Source organism: Myodes glareolus, chromosome 5, assembly GCF_982192425.1.
Source record: "Myodes glareolus chromosome 5, mMyoGla1.1, whole genome shotgun sequence".
NCBI classification, from domain to species: Eukaryota; Metazoa; Chordata; class Mammalia; order Rodentia; family Cricetidae; genus Myodes; species Myodes glareolus.
In genome coordinates this window covers 14,196,319-14,211,014 of record NC_142030.1, presented here as the reverse complement: position 1 = coordinate 14,211,014, position 14,696 = coordinate 14,196,319, and the positions used below count along the sequence as shown (strand labels likewise).

The following is a 14,696-nucleotide window of genomic DNA, read 5'->3' as shown; positions in this document are numbered from 1 at the left end:
AAGGGCCCAGCCCATGGTGGGTGGTGCCATCCCTGGGCAGGTGTCCTGGGTTCTATACGAAAGCAACCTGAGCAAGCCGTGGAGAACAAGTCAATATGCAGTTTCCCAGCATGGCCTCTGCCTGAGCTCCTGCCTCCAGGATCCTGCCCTGTCTGAGGTCCTGTGCTGACTTCCTTCGGGGGTGGACAGCAATGCAGAAGTGTAAGCTGAATAAACCTTTTCTCCCCAGCTGGCTTTTTGGTCATGGTGTTTCCTTGCAGCAATAGAAACCCTGTCTAAGACACCCTGGAGGTCTACAGTATCCAAGAAAGGAAATCTGGAAAAACTTAGGCAAAATGTACAAAACCACATGGATGTCATTTTTATCACTGGATTCGGAACCCATTTTGGTGGTGGCAACACAACTGGCTTTGGCATGATTTGTGATTGGATTATACAAAGGGAAAATGAGCCTAAACTTATGTACTTAAAAGACATGGCCTGTGTGGGGAGTGGGGAGGTGGGGTAAGAGGACCTTAAGAAAAGAAGGGAAGCAACCTAAGAACAAAGGAATCTACGGGGACTGCAGGGGCCAAAGGAGACAGCATGAGAGCAAAAGGAGTGAAGATTCCAGAGAGTTCGTCTGCAAGTATGTAAGACAAAGGAGCGGCTGGCAAACCGTGAGAAGCACATTTAACGTTGCTGCACTCTTTTCCCCAATGAGACAATTTGTAAACACATTACTATCCGTTCTAACTCCTGCTGGTCACTGTCGCTTATCAGTTCCATGATCGTATCTAGAACGGATCATTGTGTCCTTGAGTTCTTGTTCCTTTCCCACTATATTCAGTCCCTCCAGGGTTTGGAGGACCAGACAGGCCACACTCTTCCCATGGCAGCTGATGACCCTACTGGGTATGATGCAATCTCTCTTTGTCCTGGAATCTGGGCCTTGGAGCCAACTTCAGACTGCCAGGAAGTAAGGGGGACTGACTGTGGAAGCAACTCACAGAGGGAGCCATCTCGAGTGCCTTTTTCTCACTGACACACACAAACATGTCCACCCTCACTCTTGGGACTTTCTGTTACTGCCAAGGACGCAATCCAGGGCCTCCCATGTGCTGATTCTCATCCTTGAGATAACCGAGGGCTGCAGGGGAGGAGAGTGAGTTCAGTTGTTAAGATGTCTTCTGACCCCTGAATGGTTCCTTCTTGTCTCTTTCACTGGTGTCTGGTAACCTAATGGAATCTGACTTTAGCTTCCTGAGGTTAAGCCTTGTCTTAGCTGCCAACTACCAAGTATCTTGTTTGGGTATGTACTCTGAGGCCTGAGTTTCCTCACAATCTGTCCTGAACAGTTTCCATTCCTTGGAGAAAGTTTTAGAAGTTTGTTCTCATGACCTGTCTCTCTTTCAAAAATCCGGAGTCACTTTCCCTAGTGGAGAGGGAAGGGGCTTGTTTCTGTCTACAAACACATCTCTGTCAGCAGGGTTCTATGTCAGCTGTATGCTTCTGTCTGCACACACAGCTCTGTCAGCAGGGTTCTGTCAGCCGTATGCTTTTTCTCTTCTGGTCATCTCTCTTGCCTTCCCCGCTTGTGAGAGGAGCGAGGCTGCTGGCTCTGCTGCTCCTAGCCTGCTGCAGTTGTTGAGTCACGGGTGGAAGTGTGAAAGGAGCCCCTGACTGCTTACTGTACTCTCCTGTCTCTGCAACTGGGAGAAGGTGGAAGAGAGTGAGAAACTGTGGCTGTCTGCCCTCCTTGGAGGCACTGTAATCCCGGGCTGGGAACTGAGGCCAGAGAGTCATTCTGGGATGGATCTGTTATGCTGAGCTGGGAAGAAGAGAAACAGCTGGTCATTCACGGCTCCACTACCAGGACACACACCCCTAGAGATATTCAGATTTTCTTGGGTGAATGTTGATGTGCCGTACATCCCTGAGACAATTTCTAGAGTTGTTAAAGGGTTATCATAATCTCATAGAATATTTTATCATTGCTTCACTATATAGTAGACACATAGAGCTGCCCATACCTTCACTCTGGCTCTGAGAGTTTCTGAATTTGTATCCTACTGTGAGTTCTAGCCACAGGTCTCTAATAATGGGGTGGGGGGGGCACTTTCCACATTCACCTGGGCAGTTTACATAAGCTCCTACCTGTGTACTCCCAGACTCATTCCTTTGGGTTTTTTCCCTGCTCTGCAGAGCAGCAGGCCCTGCAGGCTGTTTCTGGGGCTCCCACATGAGCTGGATTCTTGCTGTGTGCCTAGTGAGAGGCAGGAGAAAAGGCAGAAGGGGAAGCCAAAGATCTGTCCCTCCTTCTCTTTGCTTCAGGTCCTGCTTGCTATGGTCTGGGCCCCTGGGTCCTGTCTGACAGGCCCTGTGTGGCTCTGCCATCACTAGGTGATGTGCAAGGTCTTGCTCCTGCCTGAGGAGGAGGCCTTCCAACTGAGGGACAGTGTCTTCCTTGTCACATTACTCTGAACTTTTCACTATCTGTGTAACTAGTGTAGCACAATAGAATCCTTTTGTTACCAAGACTTGAAAGGGTGACTCTTAATGGGATAGTTGAGATGGAGGAAGGACAGAGATAAGAGCAAGTAAAGAGATATTTTGATTGAGGGAGCCATTAAGGGACTAGCAAGAAATCTGACACTAGAGAAATTCCCAGGAATTCACAAGGATGACCCCAGCTAAGATCCTAAGCAATAGAGGAGGGTGCCCGAACTGGCATTGCTCTGTAGTCAGACTGATGAATATCTTGAATGTCACATAGACCCTTCATCCAGCAACTGATGTAAGCAGAGGCAGGGAGCCACAGCAGAGCACTGGACTGAGCTCTCAAAGTTCAGTCAAAGGCTGGGAGGAGTGAGAATATGAGCAAAGAGGTCAAGACCATAATGGATACACCCAATGAAACAGTTTACCTGAGCTAATGGGAGCTCACCAACTCCAGTTGGACAGGGAAGCAAATATCATAGGTCCAAACTAGTCCCTCTGAATGTGGGTGACAGTTGTATGGTTGGGGCAGACTGCAGAGCCACTGGCACCAGGATTTATCCCTACTGCTTGTACTGGCTTTTTTGGAACCCATTCTCTTTGGAGGGATACCTTGCTCAGCCTAGATATAAAAGGGAGGGCCTTGGACCTTCCCCAAAGCAATGGGCCTTCCCTCCCTGAGGAATGGGTGGGGGATGGAATAGTGAAGGAGAGGAGGGGAGGGAGTAGGAACTGGGATTGGTATGTAAAATGGAAAAAAAAAGATCATTTTCTTTTAAAAATAAATAAATAGACAAAAAGAAAGGGTGACTCTTCCTCCTCATTAGGCCCTGACTGGGAAGCCATAGCGCTTCTTGTCCTGTCCTCCCCACTGAGTCCCCCTCCTATTTTCATCAACATCCTTCCTTTCTTGATCATTTGTGTTGCTTGACTGGCGTCCTATTCCCTTGGCTTGATTTTCCACACTTCTCTTGTGGCAAACAGATCTCAACTCTTCTCTTTTTACTTTTTTTTTTTTTGTGGTTCCAGGATTGGGCCTCAAACCTCTTCAAAATAAACATATCTTGACCACCTAATTATACCATAGTGATCAATGCATTTCCATGACGGTTTATGCTTTTGGTCTTTTAATGAATTCTCCCTACATGTAACGAATAATATGTCTCCTAAGTTTAAAAGTAGCTTCGTTTCAGCCTTCCTATTTTAGTCATAATCCATCCGAACCCTGTTAGTGTACAGTGGAGTGGGTTTATCTCACTCAGACTCCACCCTCCTCCTCACCTTACGGCACTTGTACTCTTAGGATTCCTTCTGGAACCTCTGTTCTGCCCAGTATTGTGACTTTCTCCATATGTTATGATCAACATACTCCTGCAGAATCAGTGTCTACTCCAAAACTCATTGGTTAGATACCAGTTATATGATTATTTCTAGGCATGCCCTGGAGAAGTGAGAGCAGAGCTTTCATATATAGATAGGGTTCGTGCCCTCAGAAGAGAGACTCACGGGAACGTCCTTCTACTTCCAGTCTGAGGACACTGTGAGAAGACACCCTCTATGAAATAGGAAGAGAGGTCTCACCAGGTTTTGGCACAAGTACACCAGTGCCAAGGTTGTGTACTTGCCTGCCTGTGAGTTATAGGGACGTATTTTTGTTTTCGGTAACCCACCAAGTCTATGGGAATTTGTTACAGCAGCCTGAGGTAGCTATGATGTTCTATAAATTGCCCGTTAAAGCTGGGTTAGAATTTATGACCTCTGGTGAAGGTCACTCCCTTCTTTCGCAGCTATCTTGGTGTTTCTCACTCTTGTTGTTACTCTTCCATGTAAATTTAAAAACCATCTGGTCAATTTCCAACAAAATTCTACGTGGAAGTCTGATTAGAATTAGTTTGAATCTGTATGTAGATCAACTAGTAGAATGGGAGAACTTCCATTTTTTAGGGAATGTAGTCTATTAGAAAGGTCTATTTCATGCTGAGCTCATGTCCTTAGTGTCTTCCATAAGAGCTAATGTTACTGATGGAGTGTGGTGCTGGGTGGCAGTGTGTGCCTGTCACCAGTATCCCTGGTCACACCTCTGCATGCTTCCCACCGGACTGTTGACGTTCAATCTTAAAGGTCTTAAGACCTTTGCTGCATTGTATTTCTAGATGCATTTTTGAGTTTGGGTAAGTGTTGCTCTATTTAATTGCAACTTTGAGACAGTAGCTGTTGGTACATAAAAGCACAGAGTGATTTTGTACATTAAATTTCCACCTATTTACCTTTTATTCTAACAAGTAAGCTCCACTGGGTTGTCTATAAAGCTGTTGCTAAATTGGGTTTATTACACTTTCTCCTGTTTCTGGAGAGGTCATGGTATAAGTTCCCCCACGGTCTGCTTTTGTTCTTGAGCTGAGCTGAGCAGCAGAGAGTAAGCCTGAGGAACCATCTGGCTCTCGCGGGATAACCAGACAGCCTAGCATGGCAGGCTGGCCCTGCTTGTGATATGTCAGTTAACCAGGAGATTGGCGACTTGGAACCAACGTTTCTAAACCAGAGACTTGAGGACAACCCCCCAGAATCTCCCAGAATCCCACAGAAGTAGTGTAAGCAACGTAGCTGATGGAGGCCATCCCTCTGCAGAGGGAGGCCCAGAGCCCAGGGAAGGCTGTGTATTGGGAGAAAAGGGACACCCAGGGAGGCAGCTCAGTTGTGTAGACTCTGAGATTGGAGAGCACGTGGGTCTAAAGATGCCAGCTCTCGATGGCACAAAGGCCTCTAACTACTGGGCAGGAACGGTAATGCCAAGGAAGGCCTGAAGACTTGGACAGACAGGCGAGCTGGAGTGCTGGACCGGCATTACCTCTTGTCTAGTTACAGCCACACGTGTGACTGTTTCAACTGCACACACATGTGGTCATTACTCATCCGAAAGCACAGCAACAACAATTAATCATGTATGTACTGGCAAAAGAATTACTCACTGTCTGTTGTGTCCACCTGATATCCAGAAACAGATACACGGTCAAAGTTTGTTTGACAGGACCGAGGAATGCGTACTGTAATTTTCTTTCTGTGAACCAACACTGACAAAGCCTTTGCACAGGCCCAAACCGTGTAAGGTCGTTCTAAGAGTCCAGCTGAATGATTGCTCAATTGCCTGTTCAAAATTCAATGGTAGCTGGGTGTGTTTGCATGGACCTGCAACCCCAGGCTGAGAAGGAGGACCTCAGATGTGAGAGCAGCGTGAACTACAGAGGGACGCCTGTCTCAAATACATAAAGCAGAACAAATTAACTAAAGAACGGGAATGGGGAAGTTTGTGTGGAGAAATACACTTAACTCACCCGATAGCCAGCACTCTCAGGGCCTAGAGACTTCCAGGACGCTGACAGAACACTGGACGGATCCCCCTGACTGACTCTGGCGATTATCTCATTGAAAATCTCTTGCCTCACTCCTGGAAGCTATGAAAGCTAGATAACAATTTAGGCCATTTCAAAGCCCAAGACATTTGTTCTGTGCTTCTCTCCGTTTACTTTTCTGTTCCTATGCCAGAGTGAGAGGTGCTGAAATTGTAGACCCGGTGTAGCTAAAACTAGGGTCCCTCTCATAATTATTCTATAACTCAAGTACTTTTCTTAGAATGTCAAACATTCGCATTTTAAAAAGCTACATTTCTAAAACAATCTGAATCATTTTTCTCCTTACCCTTCCCTAGAGTCTATATTTACAAAATCTAAATATTACAGAAGGGGGTTAGGTCCGAATAGCTCCAAGCATCAGAAAAGGCCAGCTTAGGACGTACACTTAGGCTCTGGTATTGAGAGGGAATCACAAAAATCGGCCTAAGCAGTTTCTGTAAGCAGCAGGCTTCAGGGTTGGTCGTAATCAGGGGCGCTGAGAGCAAACAGGAAGTCCAGGTCTGACTGGAGAAACAGGGAGGGGCCGAGGAAAGCTGCTGTCTTCCTGCGGTGGGCCATTAGCGTGCTCACAGTGGACACATGCCCCGCCCTCTCTAGCCAAGCCTGCATCCAACCCGGGAGGAAAACGGAGCTTTGAGGAAGGGCCTTGGACACTGGAAGCACTTTTGCAGGTTTAAACACACACACACACACACACACACACACACACACACACACACACACACACACACACACAAAGAAAATATTCCTGGGAAATTGCTTAAAAAATTGCTGGCGCCTTGGCAATGCAGTGTGCGCTGAGTTCACAGCACCGCGGAGAAAGAAAGAGGAGGGCATGGATTAGGCTTAGAGGGAAAATGTTCCATTCGCATCCCCTCACCTACTGGCTCTGGCACACTGCAGTCACTCCTCGAATGCCTTGTGAATTTATTCATATGCAAGAAAGCAGTACATTTTATTATTATGTTCGCACCATTAAATATTGATTCATATTTAACCTATGCTTGGGAACCGTTTCCTATCAATACACCAAGAACTGCAGTCGTAGCACAGAGAAGTCGGTGCTGTAGCTGTTTTATCTTAGGGCTCCTTTCCCTGGCATTTATCTGGTACTGACTTCTAAAGGATAAGAACTCTTTTGAGAAACCGTAACTATGATACTACATCCCTGTTACACTTTATTTCCTCCTCCTCTTCTTTTTCATTTTGTTTTCGAGACAGGGTTTCTTTGTGTAGCCTTTACTGTCCTAGAACTAGACCAGGCTGGCATCGAACTCACAGTAATCTGCCTGCTTGGGCCTCCACAGTGCTGGGATTAAGACATTACCAGCACTGCCCAGTTCCCAGTGAACTTTTTAACATTAACTAACATCCTAAAACCTCTGCCTATCTAAATTAAATGCCAGGTAAGTTTTTAAAACTAGGAATCTTTGCATCTGAATCTCTCTCTCTTTTTCTTTTTTAATTTTTTGAGACAGGGTTTCTCTGTAGCTTTAGAGCCTGTCCTGGAACTAGCTCTTGTAGACCAGGCTGGCCTCCAACTTACAGAGACCTGTCTGTCTCTGTTTACCGAGTGCTGGGGTTAAACGCATGCATCATCACTGCCCAGCAAAGCAATACTGCCCAACGCGGGGGCATGCATGCTTCTGAATCTTAATAAGATGAACATATTGAAGTTGGTTGGTACATCTTTTAGAAAGTATTTAATTCTTAGGTTACCCTTTCTTTGTGTTCCTTGGATTATAATTATTGAAGATCCCAGGTCACTATAGGGTGGTACTCCCTATAGATGGCCCAGGCTGAGAGCATCTCTGTGGTGTGCCCTGGCATGATCACTGTCCTCTCTAGTTTCTAGACAGTGACAGTCTGATCCAGGGACCTGGGTATGTGGTACAGCATGAGCGGTGTGTAGTTTGCTGTGCATGTGTCCTTTTATTAGGAAGCACGCTGTCTACTCTTCAGTAATCCTAGTCCTAGTTAATTGTTTGGACACAGAAGTGGTAGTTGATTTTGAAACGAAAGGTCTCCTCATGAAGATCTTCATGACCTCGATGAGAGATGCCAGTAAGAGAAATGCATACATTGGAAGGACAGAAACCATGTCATCTTTCCCTCTCACAAGAATCATGTTTCCATTTTGTTTAGGGGCTTTTCAGCTGGGTGGGAGAAGTTTTACAGCTTAGAAGGCAGACACACACACACACACAGACACACAGACACACACACACACACACACACACACACACACACACACAGAGTCTGCTGATCATTCACTTTGGAAACTAAACAGAGTTCAAGTTGCTGCATGTATTAAAGAGGGGGATCCAACTGACTTGGTGAAATTGCGGCTACCCCAGGGTCCATAGTTCCAGGAGGTTCTGTGCAGCAGCCTTGGCTACCCAGAGACATTGCCTTCCTTTTTCATCTCGTGCGGGAACGAGGGGGTGACACTGGTCACCTGCAGAAGAGGAGTTGGACCTCATAGGTGCTCACTAGCCACAGAACCTCACACCTAGCAAAAACTTCTTCCTAGTCTGGCCCCAGAGCTAGGAGCTAGAGAGGGAGAGAGGTGGGTGAGGTGAGGGGGCGGGGCGGGCTAGGCTCCACCCTTCTGTTACTTCACTCAACCTGGCACAGGTACCCTCAGACCAGAGCCTGCAGCAGTCTCTATCTCTTCTGCTTTCAAGAGGTTGGACGTGGTGCAGAACCCAGAGAAGTCCGTGCCCAGCCATGGGGAGCCGCGTTTCTCGGGAAGATTTTGAGTGGGTCAACACTGATGAGCCGCATGCACAGAGGAGGCGCGAGATCCTGGGTGAGGTCTTGTGGATATGCACCAGAGTGTGTTGTGTGGTCTCTGCTCAGGTTCCCAATAGAAGGAGAGCCCCAGGATAAGTTCAGGGCGCTCACAGCCTTGGGGATGCATGGCAGAGACTGGTCCCCCTCAACTCAACCTGCTGATTTGGGTTAAGGATTTCCAGACTGAGCCATCCCAGGCCTTATCCACTAGCTAGGAGACGCTAAGGATGTCCAGTGAGCAGTGGATTTCCTAAACAACCTGCCACTGGAATGTGAGGCACAGGAAGTGGTCCTGGGAAATCTTGGGGTCCCTGAAGCCAACTACATGTGAACCAATGCAGATAAGTTCCCGTGAGGAGCCCCAGGCTTCATGGAGAGGACAGGTCCTGCTGTGCTTGCATCTCCTGTCTTTGTGAGCCTACCACAAACCTGGGACCACAAGGGCAGCTCATAGACAATTCTCATCCTTTCTGGCTGTCAGGGTGAAGAAACTGGAACACAGATGACAGCCAAATACATAAATACCTGACTTATCCTGGAAGTTGTTTAGGGCTTTAAACCAGTCTGACCAGGTCTTACAGCTCTAGAGTATACTGGGATGCTCTGTGCTCACAGGGAATGCTCTTTGCTCCCAGCTGAGCTGGGTCCTTTCCGACAATCCCTAACCTCCCCTTATTCCAGGGTTTTGACTTTTCTGCCTTTTAGAAGATGCAGTGAGAAGGAAGGAGGTCAATGCTGGGAGGAGGATTCTAGTCCGGTCTAGACAGCCTGTAAAGAGCATGCTCCTAACCTCTTCTGTCTGTAGAAGTACACCATGAGGACCTCACACCCTCTGCTGTCCCCAACACAGCGCTTGAACCATGAGCATGTCCACAATGTCACAACACTCTAGAGGGCAGTGGCTCTTGCTGACTCTGTATAGGGTACACTGTGCCAAAGTCACCACTCACAGTCGCAGATGGTACAGGGCGACTGAGATGGAAATAAGTCAACACCGCACGACAAACTGACACTTCGAGGCACACCTTCAAGGGAAAAATCACTCACTTCCTAAGAAGTTCATGAAACCGGTAGAGTTATCTACCAGACACGCCTCCAAATCTCAAATGTACAAAATTTATATAAAACAGGGTAACGATGCCAGAAAAAGAACAAAATAACTTCTTAGCAGTAGATGCTACGTAAACTGTTGTGCTTGAAGTGCTTGGCAAAGAATTTGTGAGAACGGGGCTGGGGATGTAGCTGAGTGGTTGACTGTTTGCACGGCCTGTGTGAGGCCCAGCCAGCACCTTACTGAAATGGGAAAGAGCCAAAAGCATTTCCTCCGCATTCAGGAAGAAGGCAAGGCTGCCACTCCTGCGTGGTTTGGTATTATACTAGGAAGTCTGAGAAAGAATAAATGGGCCAAAAAGGGAGAGGAAACAGAAAGCAGAAGGTGGAAGATCAAATGTCCCATTTGCCCAGGTGACTGCACATGCAGGAAAGCCGACTCCACATAAGGCTATTAGACGTGACCAGTTCAGCAACACAGCAGAACACAGAGTCAGCATTCAAGAATTAGCTTATTTGTTGGGCATAGTGGTGAACGCCTGTGTACTAGCTACTCGGGAGGCCGACACAGGCTAGCCAACATAGCAAGAATCCATCTTTTAAAACCCTTTACCTCTGGGGCTGGAGATATGGCTCAGCAGTTAAGAGGATTTACTACTCTGCAGACAATCCAGATTTGGTTTCCAGTACTGACATGACAGCTCACAAACACCTGTTACTCCCGTGCTAGGGAGCAGACACCCTTCTCTGGCCTCTGAGCAGCTCACAAACATCTGTTACTCCCATGCCGGGGAGCAGACATCCTTCTCTGGCCTCTGAGGGCAAGAGGTTTGCACATGGTACCAATACACATTCAGGCCAAACACTCATATTGATGACTGGGTTTCTCTGTGCAGCCCTGGCAGTCTAGGAACTGCTGTCTAGACTGTGTGGACTAGGCTGGCTCTGATAACATCAGAGATCTACAGCTCTCTCGCTCTCTCTCTCTCTCTCTCTCTCTCTCTCGTCCTAGGATTAAAGGTGTGCTTCACCATGCCCAGTGGTATAAAATAATTTTTTAAAATTTAACTAAAAAGTTCTGAGTTTATCCATATCCAAAAAATAAACTTGATGAGAGAGAGATATTAAGTTACCCTCACAATAGCTGTAAATCGTTAAATAGCTCAAAGTAAAGTTTATCAATGACATAATAGACTTTGAAAATGAAAATTACATAATATTGATGGGAAATTGAAGTAAATACACAAAATAATGAAAGTATCCACATATATGATTTTGAAATTTTACTCCTCTCAACATAGCAAAAACTGACTCAAACTGGGCTTGGTGGCACATGCCTTTAATCCAAGCCAGTCAGGTTATGTGGAAAAACCCTGTTTCAAATCAAAACAAAACAAAATAAAACCTGAAAGTGCATCAAATACCTAAGTTAAGACCAGAAACAACGGAGAAAAATCATAGGGAAGACAAGTGAATATTGTATGTAGACAACAATTTTCTGGATTGGAGTTCAAAGGCAAACACAACCAAAATTGAAAAATAGGGTTTTACTAAAGCAAGTAGCCTCTGCAGAGCAGAGAGTAATCAACAGAGGAGATGGAGAGAATGGAAAGTATTTGCCAACTGGTCATGTGACAGAGGACTAGTATCTAGAATGGGTGAGGATTATTTAACAACAACAACAAAACACCCAAGTAATCCACGTTTAAAACGAGTAAGTGATAAGAAGAGGCACTCCTCAAAATAAACGAACAACAAAAACCAAAACAACAAATGGCCAAGAAATAAATGAAAAAATTCCCAGTGTCCTTAGACATCAGAGAAATGTAAACAAACCTGCAATAATGTCCCATTACAACTAAAATGATTGTTACTGCTTAAACACTGATGAAGATGCAGTGAGTACCAGGTTCAGTGATAGGCTCTGTCTTGAAATATAAGGTAGAGGGCTGGAGAGATGGCTCAGTATAAGAGCACCTGCTCTTGCAGAGGACCCAGGCAGGCACCTGATGGCTCACAACCACCGTAACTGTAGTTCTTGGAGATCTGATACCTTCTTCTGACCTCCATGTACACCGAGCACACGCAGTGCACATACATTCATGCAGGCAAAAACCTTATACACATAAAATAAAAAGGTATCTTTTAAAAATGTCAACTATAAGGTGGAGAGTGACTGAGGAGCAACTCCTCACTGACCTTTGCACACAGAACTATGCACATGATATTCTCTGTAGATAATGTGTGGAGCTAGAGGTCAGTATGTTAAATAACAGCAGACATAGAAGGGTAAGTACCACAGCTCCTTCACACGGAAAAGCCACAACAAGTTGATTTGGAAATGGAAACACTGTTGCTAAGATTAGTAAGTGTATCAAGGAGGGGTGGGGGTGGGGAAGATAGATTTGACCTGTACAAGGATGGTTTTTGCTCAAGTATAATCTGTCACGTAAATTCAAGAATATTTAGAAAATAAATAATTATGCCCCTTTATTATATCATACACTGTTTTTCATAGTATTATTAAATGCTCAAAAATACTAACTAAATGATAAATGACAAATAATTGTTTCTTCAAGGGATAGAATAATTTATTCAATCTTGATTTGTCATTACACCCTTAGAGAAAGGAAAATATTGAGCTAGGAGGCTTTGCTTAATGTGTATGTGTCTAAGTGTATATGTGTGCACCAGGCCCGTGCTGGCTGGACAGTGAGCCCCAAGGATCCACCTGTCTCTGCCTCCCTAGCATGGGTATTAAAGATCATGCTAGTACCGGGCAGCAGTGGCCTATGTCTTTAATTCCAACATTTGGGGCTCAGAGCCAGGGGGGTCTCTGTGAGTTCAAGGCCAGCCAGGGTTGTTACACAGAGAAACCCTGTCTCAAAAAACCAAAAAGAAAACAGAAAAAAGAGAGAAAAGATCATGCTAGCAGATTTGGCTTTTGTTTGGCTTCTGGAGTTCAGACCCAGGTCTTCACGCTTGCACAGAAAGCTCTTTGCCAGCTGGGTTCTCTCTCCAGGCCTCATCATAATTTCTTAGCTGTGTTCACTGTATTTTTTTTGTAATTATAATTGTATTTTCGCCACTTATGATTCTTGGCATTTTTTTTTTCTTACAGCAAAGTATCCAGAGATAAAATCCTTGATGAAACCTGACCCCAACCTGATCTGGATCATAACTGCGATGGTCCTCACCCAGATAGCTTCGTTTTACTTTGTGAAAGACTTGGAGTGGAAATGGGTCCTATTTTGGTCCTATGTCTTCGGTAGCTCCATTAACCACTCAATGACTATGGCTATCCATGAGATTTCCCACAATTTCCCCTTTGGCCACTACAGGGCGCTGTGGAACCGCTGGTTTGGAATATTTGCTAACCTCCCTTTTGGGATTCCATATTCGGTTTCATATAAAATGTATCACATGGACCATCATCGATACCTTGGAGTGGATGGCATCGATGTGGATATTCCTACCGATTTTGAGGGCTGGTTCTTTTGCACCACCTTCAGGAAGCTCATATGGGTTGTTTTCCAGCCTTTGGTTATTTTCCTTCGACCTTATTTTGTCAGTCCCAAACCAGTTACTTTTCTGGAAACTATCAATATTGTGGCCCAGATCGCTTTTAACAGTATAGTTTACTATGTTTGGGGAATCAAATCTTTAGTCTACATGTTGGCAGCCTCCCTATTTGGCCTGGGTTTGAACCCAATTTCTGGGCATTTTATAGCTGACCATTATATGTTATTAAAGAGACAAGACACCACCTCATATTATGGGCCTTTGAACTTGCTCATGTTCAATGGGGGCTATCATAATGAACACCATGACTTCCCTAGTATTCCTGGAAGCCGCCTTCCACAGGTAAGTGAAGTTTCAATTTATTGTTTTAGTTCTGATCATTATATGATCCAAATTAGTCTTTACTTGCTCATTTTTAAAGAAAACTGGTATGTACTATCAAACAAAAAATTCACTTAAAAAGAAAACCATAAAGCATTGTGTATGCCCAGTGTCTGACAGACTAATTTTACTAAAGTTTACTTGAATTTTTACCTTTGGCCATTACAATTAAGATTCAGAAGTGTTACAAGATGTGCAAAATCTATTACTTGGTAGAATAACTCAGTGGGTTATGAAAAAGAGTCATGCGGTTGGAAGGAGACTTTGGCAGGGTCAGGCCTGGTAAGAGCAGGGGATTGATATTATGAAATACACTGCACACATGTATAAAATTCCCAAAGAATGAAAGCAAAGAAACACCCATCTAAACAAAGCCCATCAGACCAGCATGATGAATGGACGTACACACTACAAGGGGATTTGATTTTTAATTGAGTTATTTTACCAAGTAATAGATTTTGCACATCTTCTAACCCTTCTGAACCCTAACTGTGCACATGATGTGTAGATTGTCCTTATTCATGAAGAACCATGAGCAAAGGCGGTGCCCTTTGGCTGGCTCGGTATTTTGTCCCTCCGTCTGTCAGACACGCACCCGTCATCTCGAGGCCTCAGTAACACCCACGCTTCACCTTGCTGTGTTTTTCACTTCCAGGTGAGGAGAATAGCAGCTGAGTTCTACGATAAACTCCCCCAGTACAACTCCTGGATCAGAGTACTGTATGATTTTGTGATGGACGACACCCTGAGTCCCTACTCACGGATAAAGAGGCCTCTAAAAGGGAATGAGATTCAGGACTAATATCACAGTCAAAGAAAATCCTCCCCAAGCTTTCTAATAGCCAACACTGTGGGACTATCTCCCCACCCTGTCTCTCTCACTGGTAATTTAACTTAGGGCATCAGACTTGCCCAGCAAGAACTCTGCCAAATGAGCTATCCTCCCAGTCTGATATTTTGCCTGATTAGACTTGGGATCAGTGATGGTCAGAAGCTGGCTTGCTACAATTTAAACTCAGATCTCCATGATATTAAGAACTCACTCTGGTTTTCAGTTGG

General features: G+C 45.2%; 1 protein-coding gene across 1 annotated transcript; it reads left to right on the top strand.

Annotated features, from left to right (window-relative positions):
* Window positions 1-8,618: 8,618 nt before the first annotated feature.
* On the top strand, window positions 8,619-14,486 carry LOC148121978 (sphingolipid delta(4)-desaturase DES1-like). The gene is made up of 3 exons (XM_087905971.1): window positions 8,619-8,700; window positions 12,856-13,598; window positions 14,293-14,486. The coding sequence occupies exons 1-3, from the start codon at window positions 8,619-8,621 to the stop codon at window positions 14,437-14,439; spliced, it is 972 nt and encodes a 323-aa protein (XP_087762097.1). The 3' UTR covers window positions 14,440-14,486.
* Window positions 14,487-14,696: the final 210 nt, after the last annotated feature.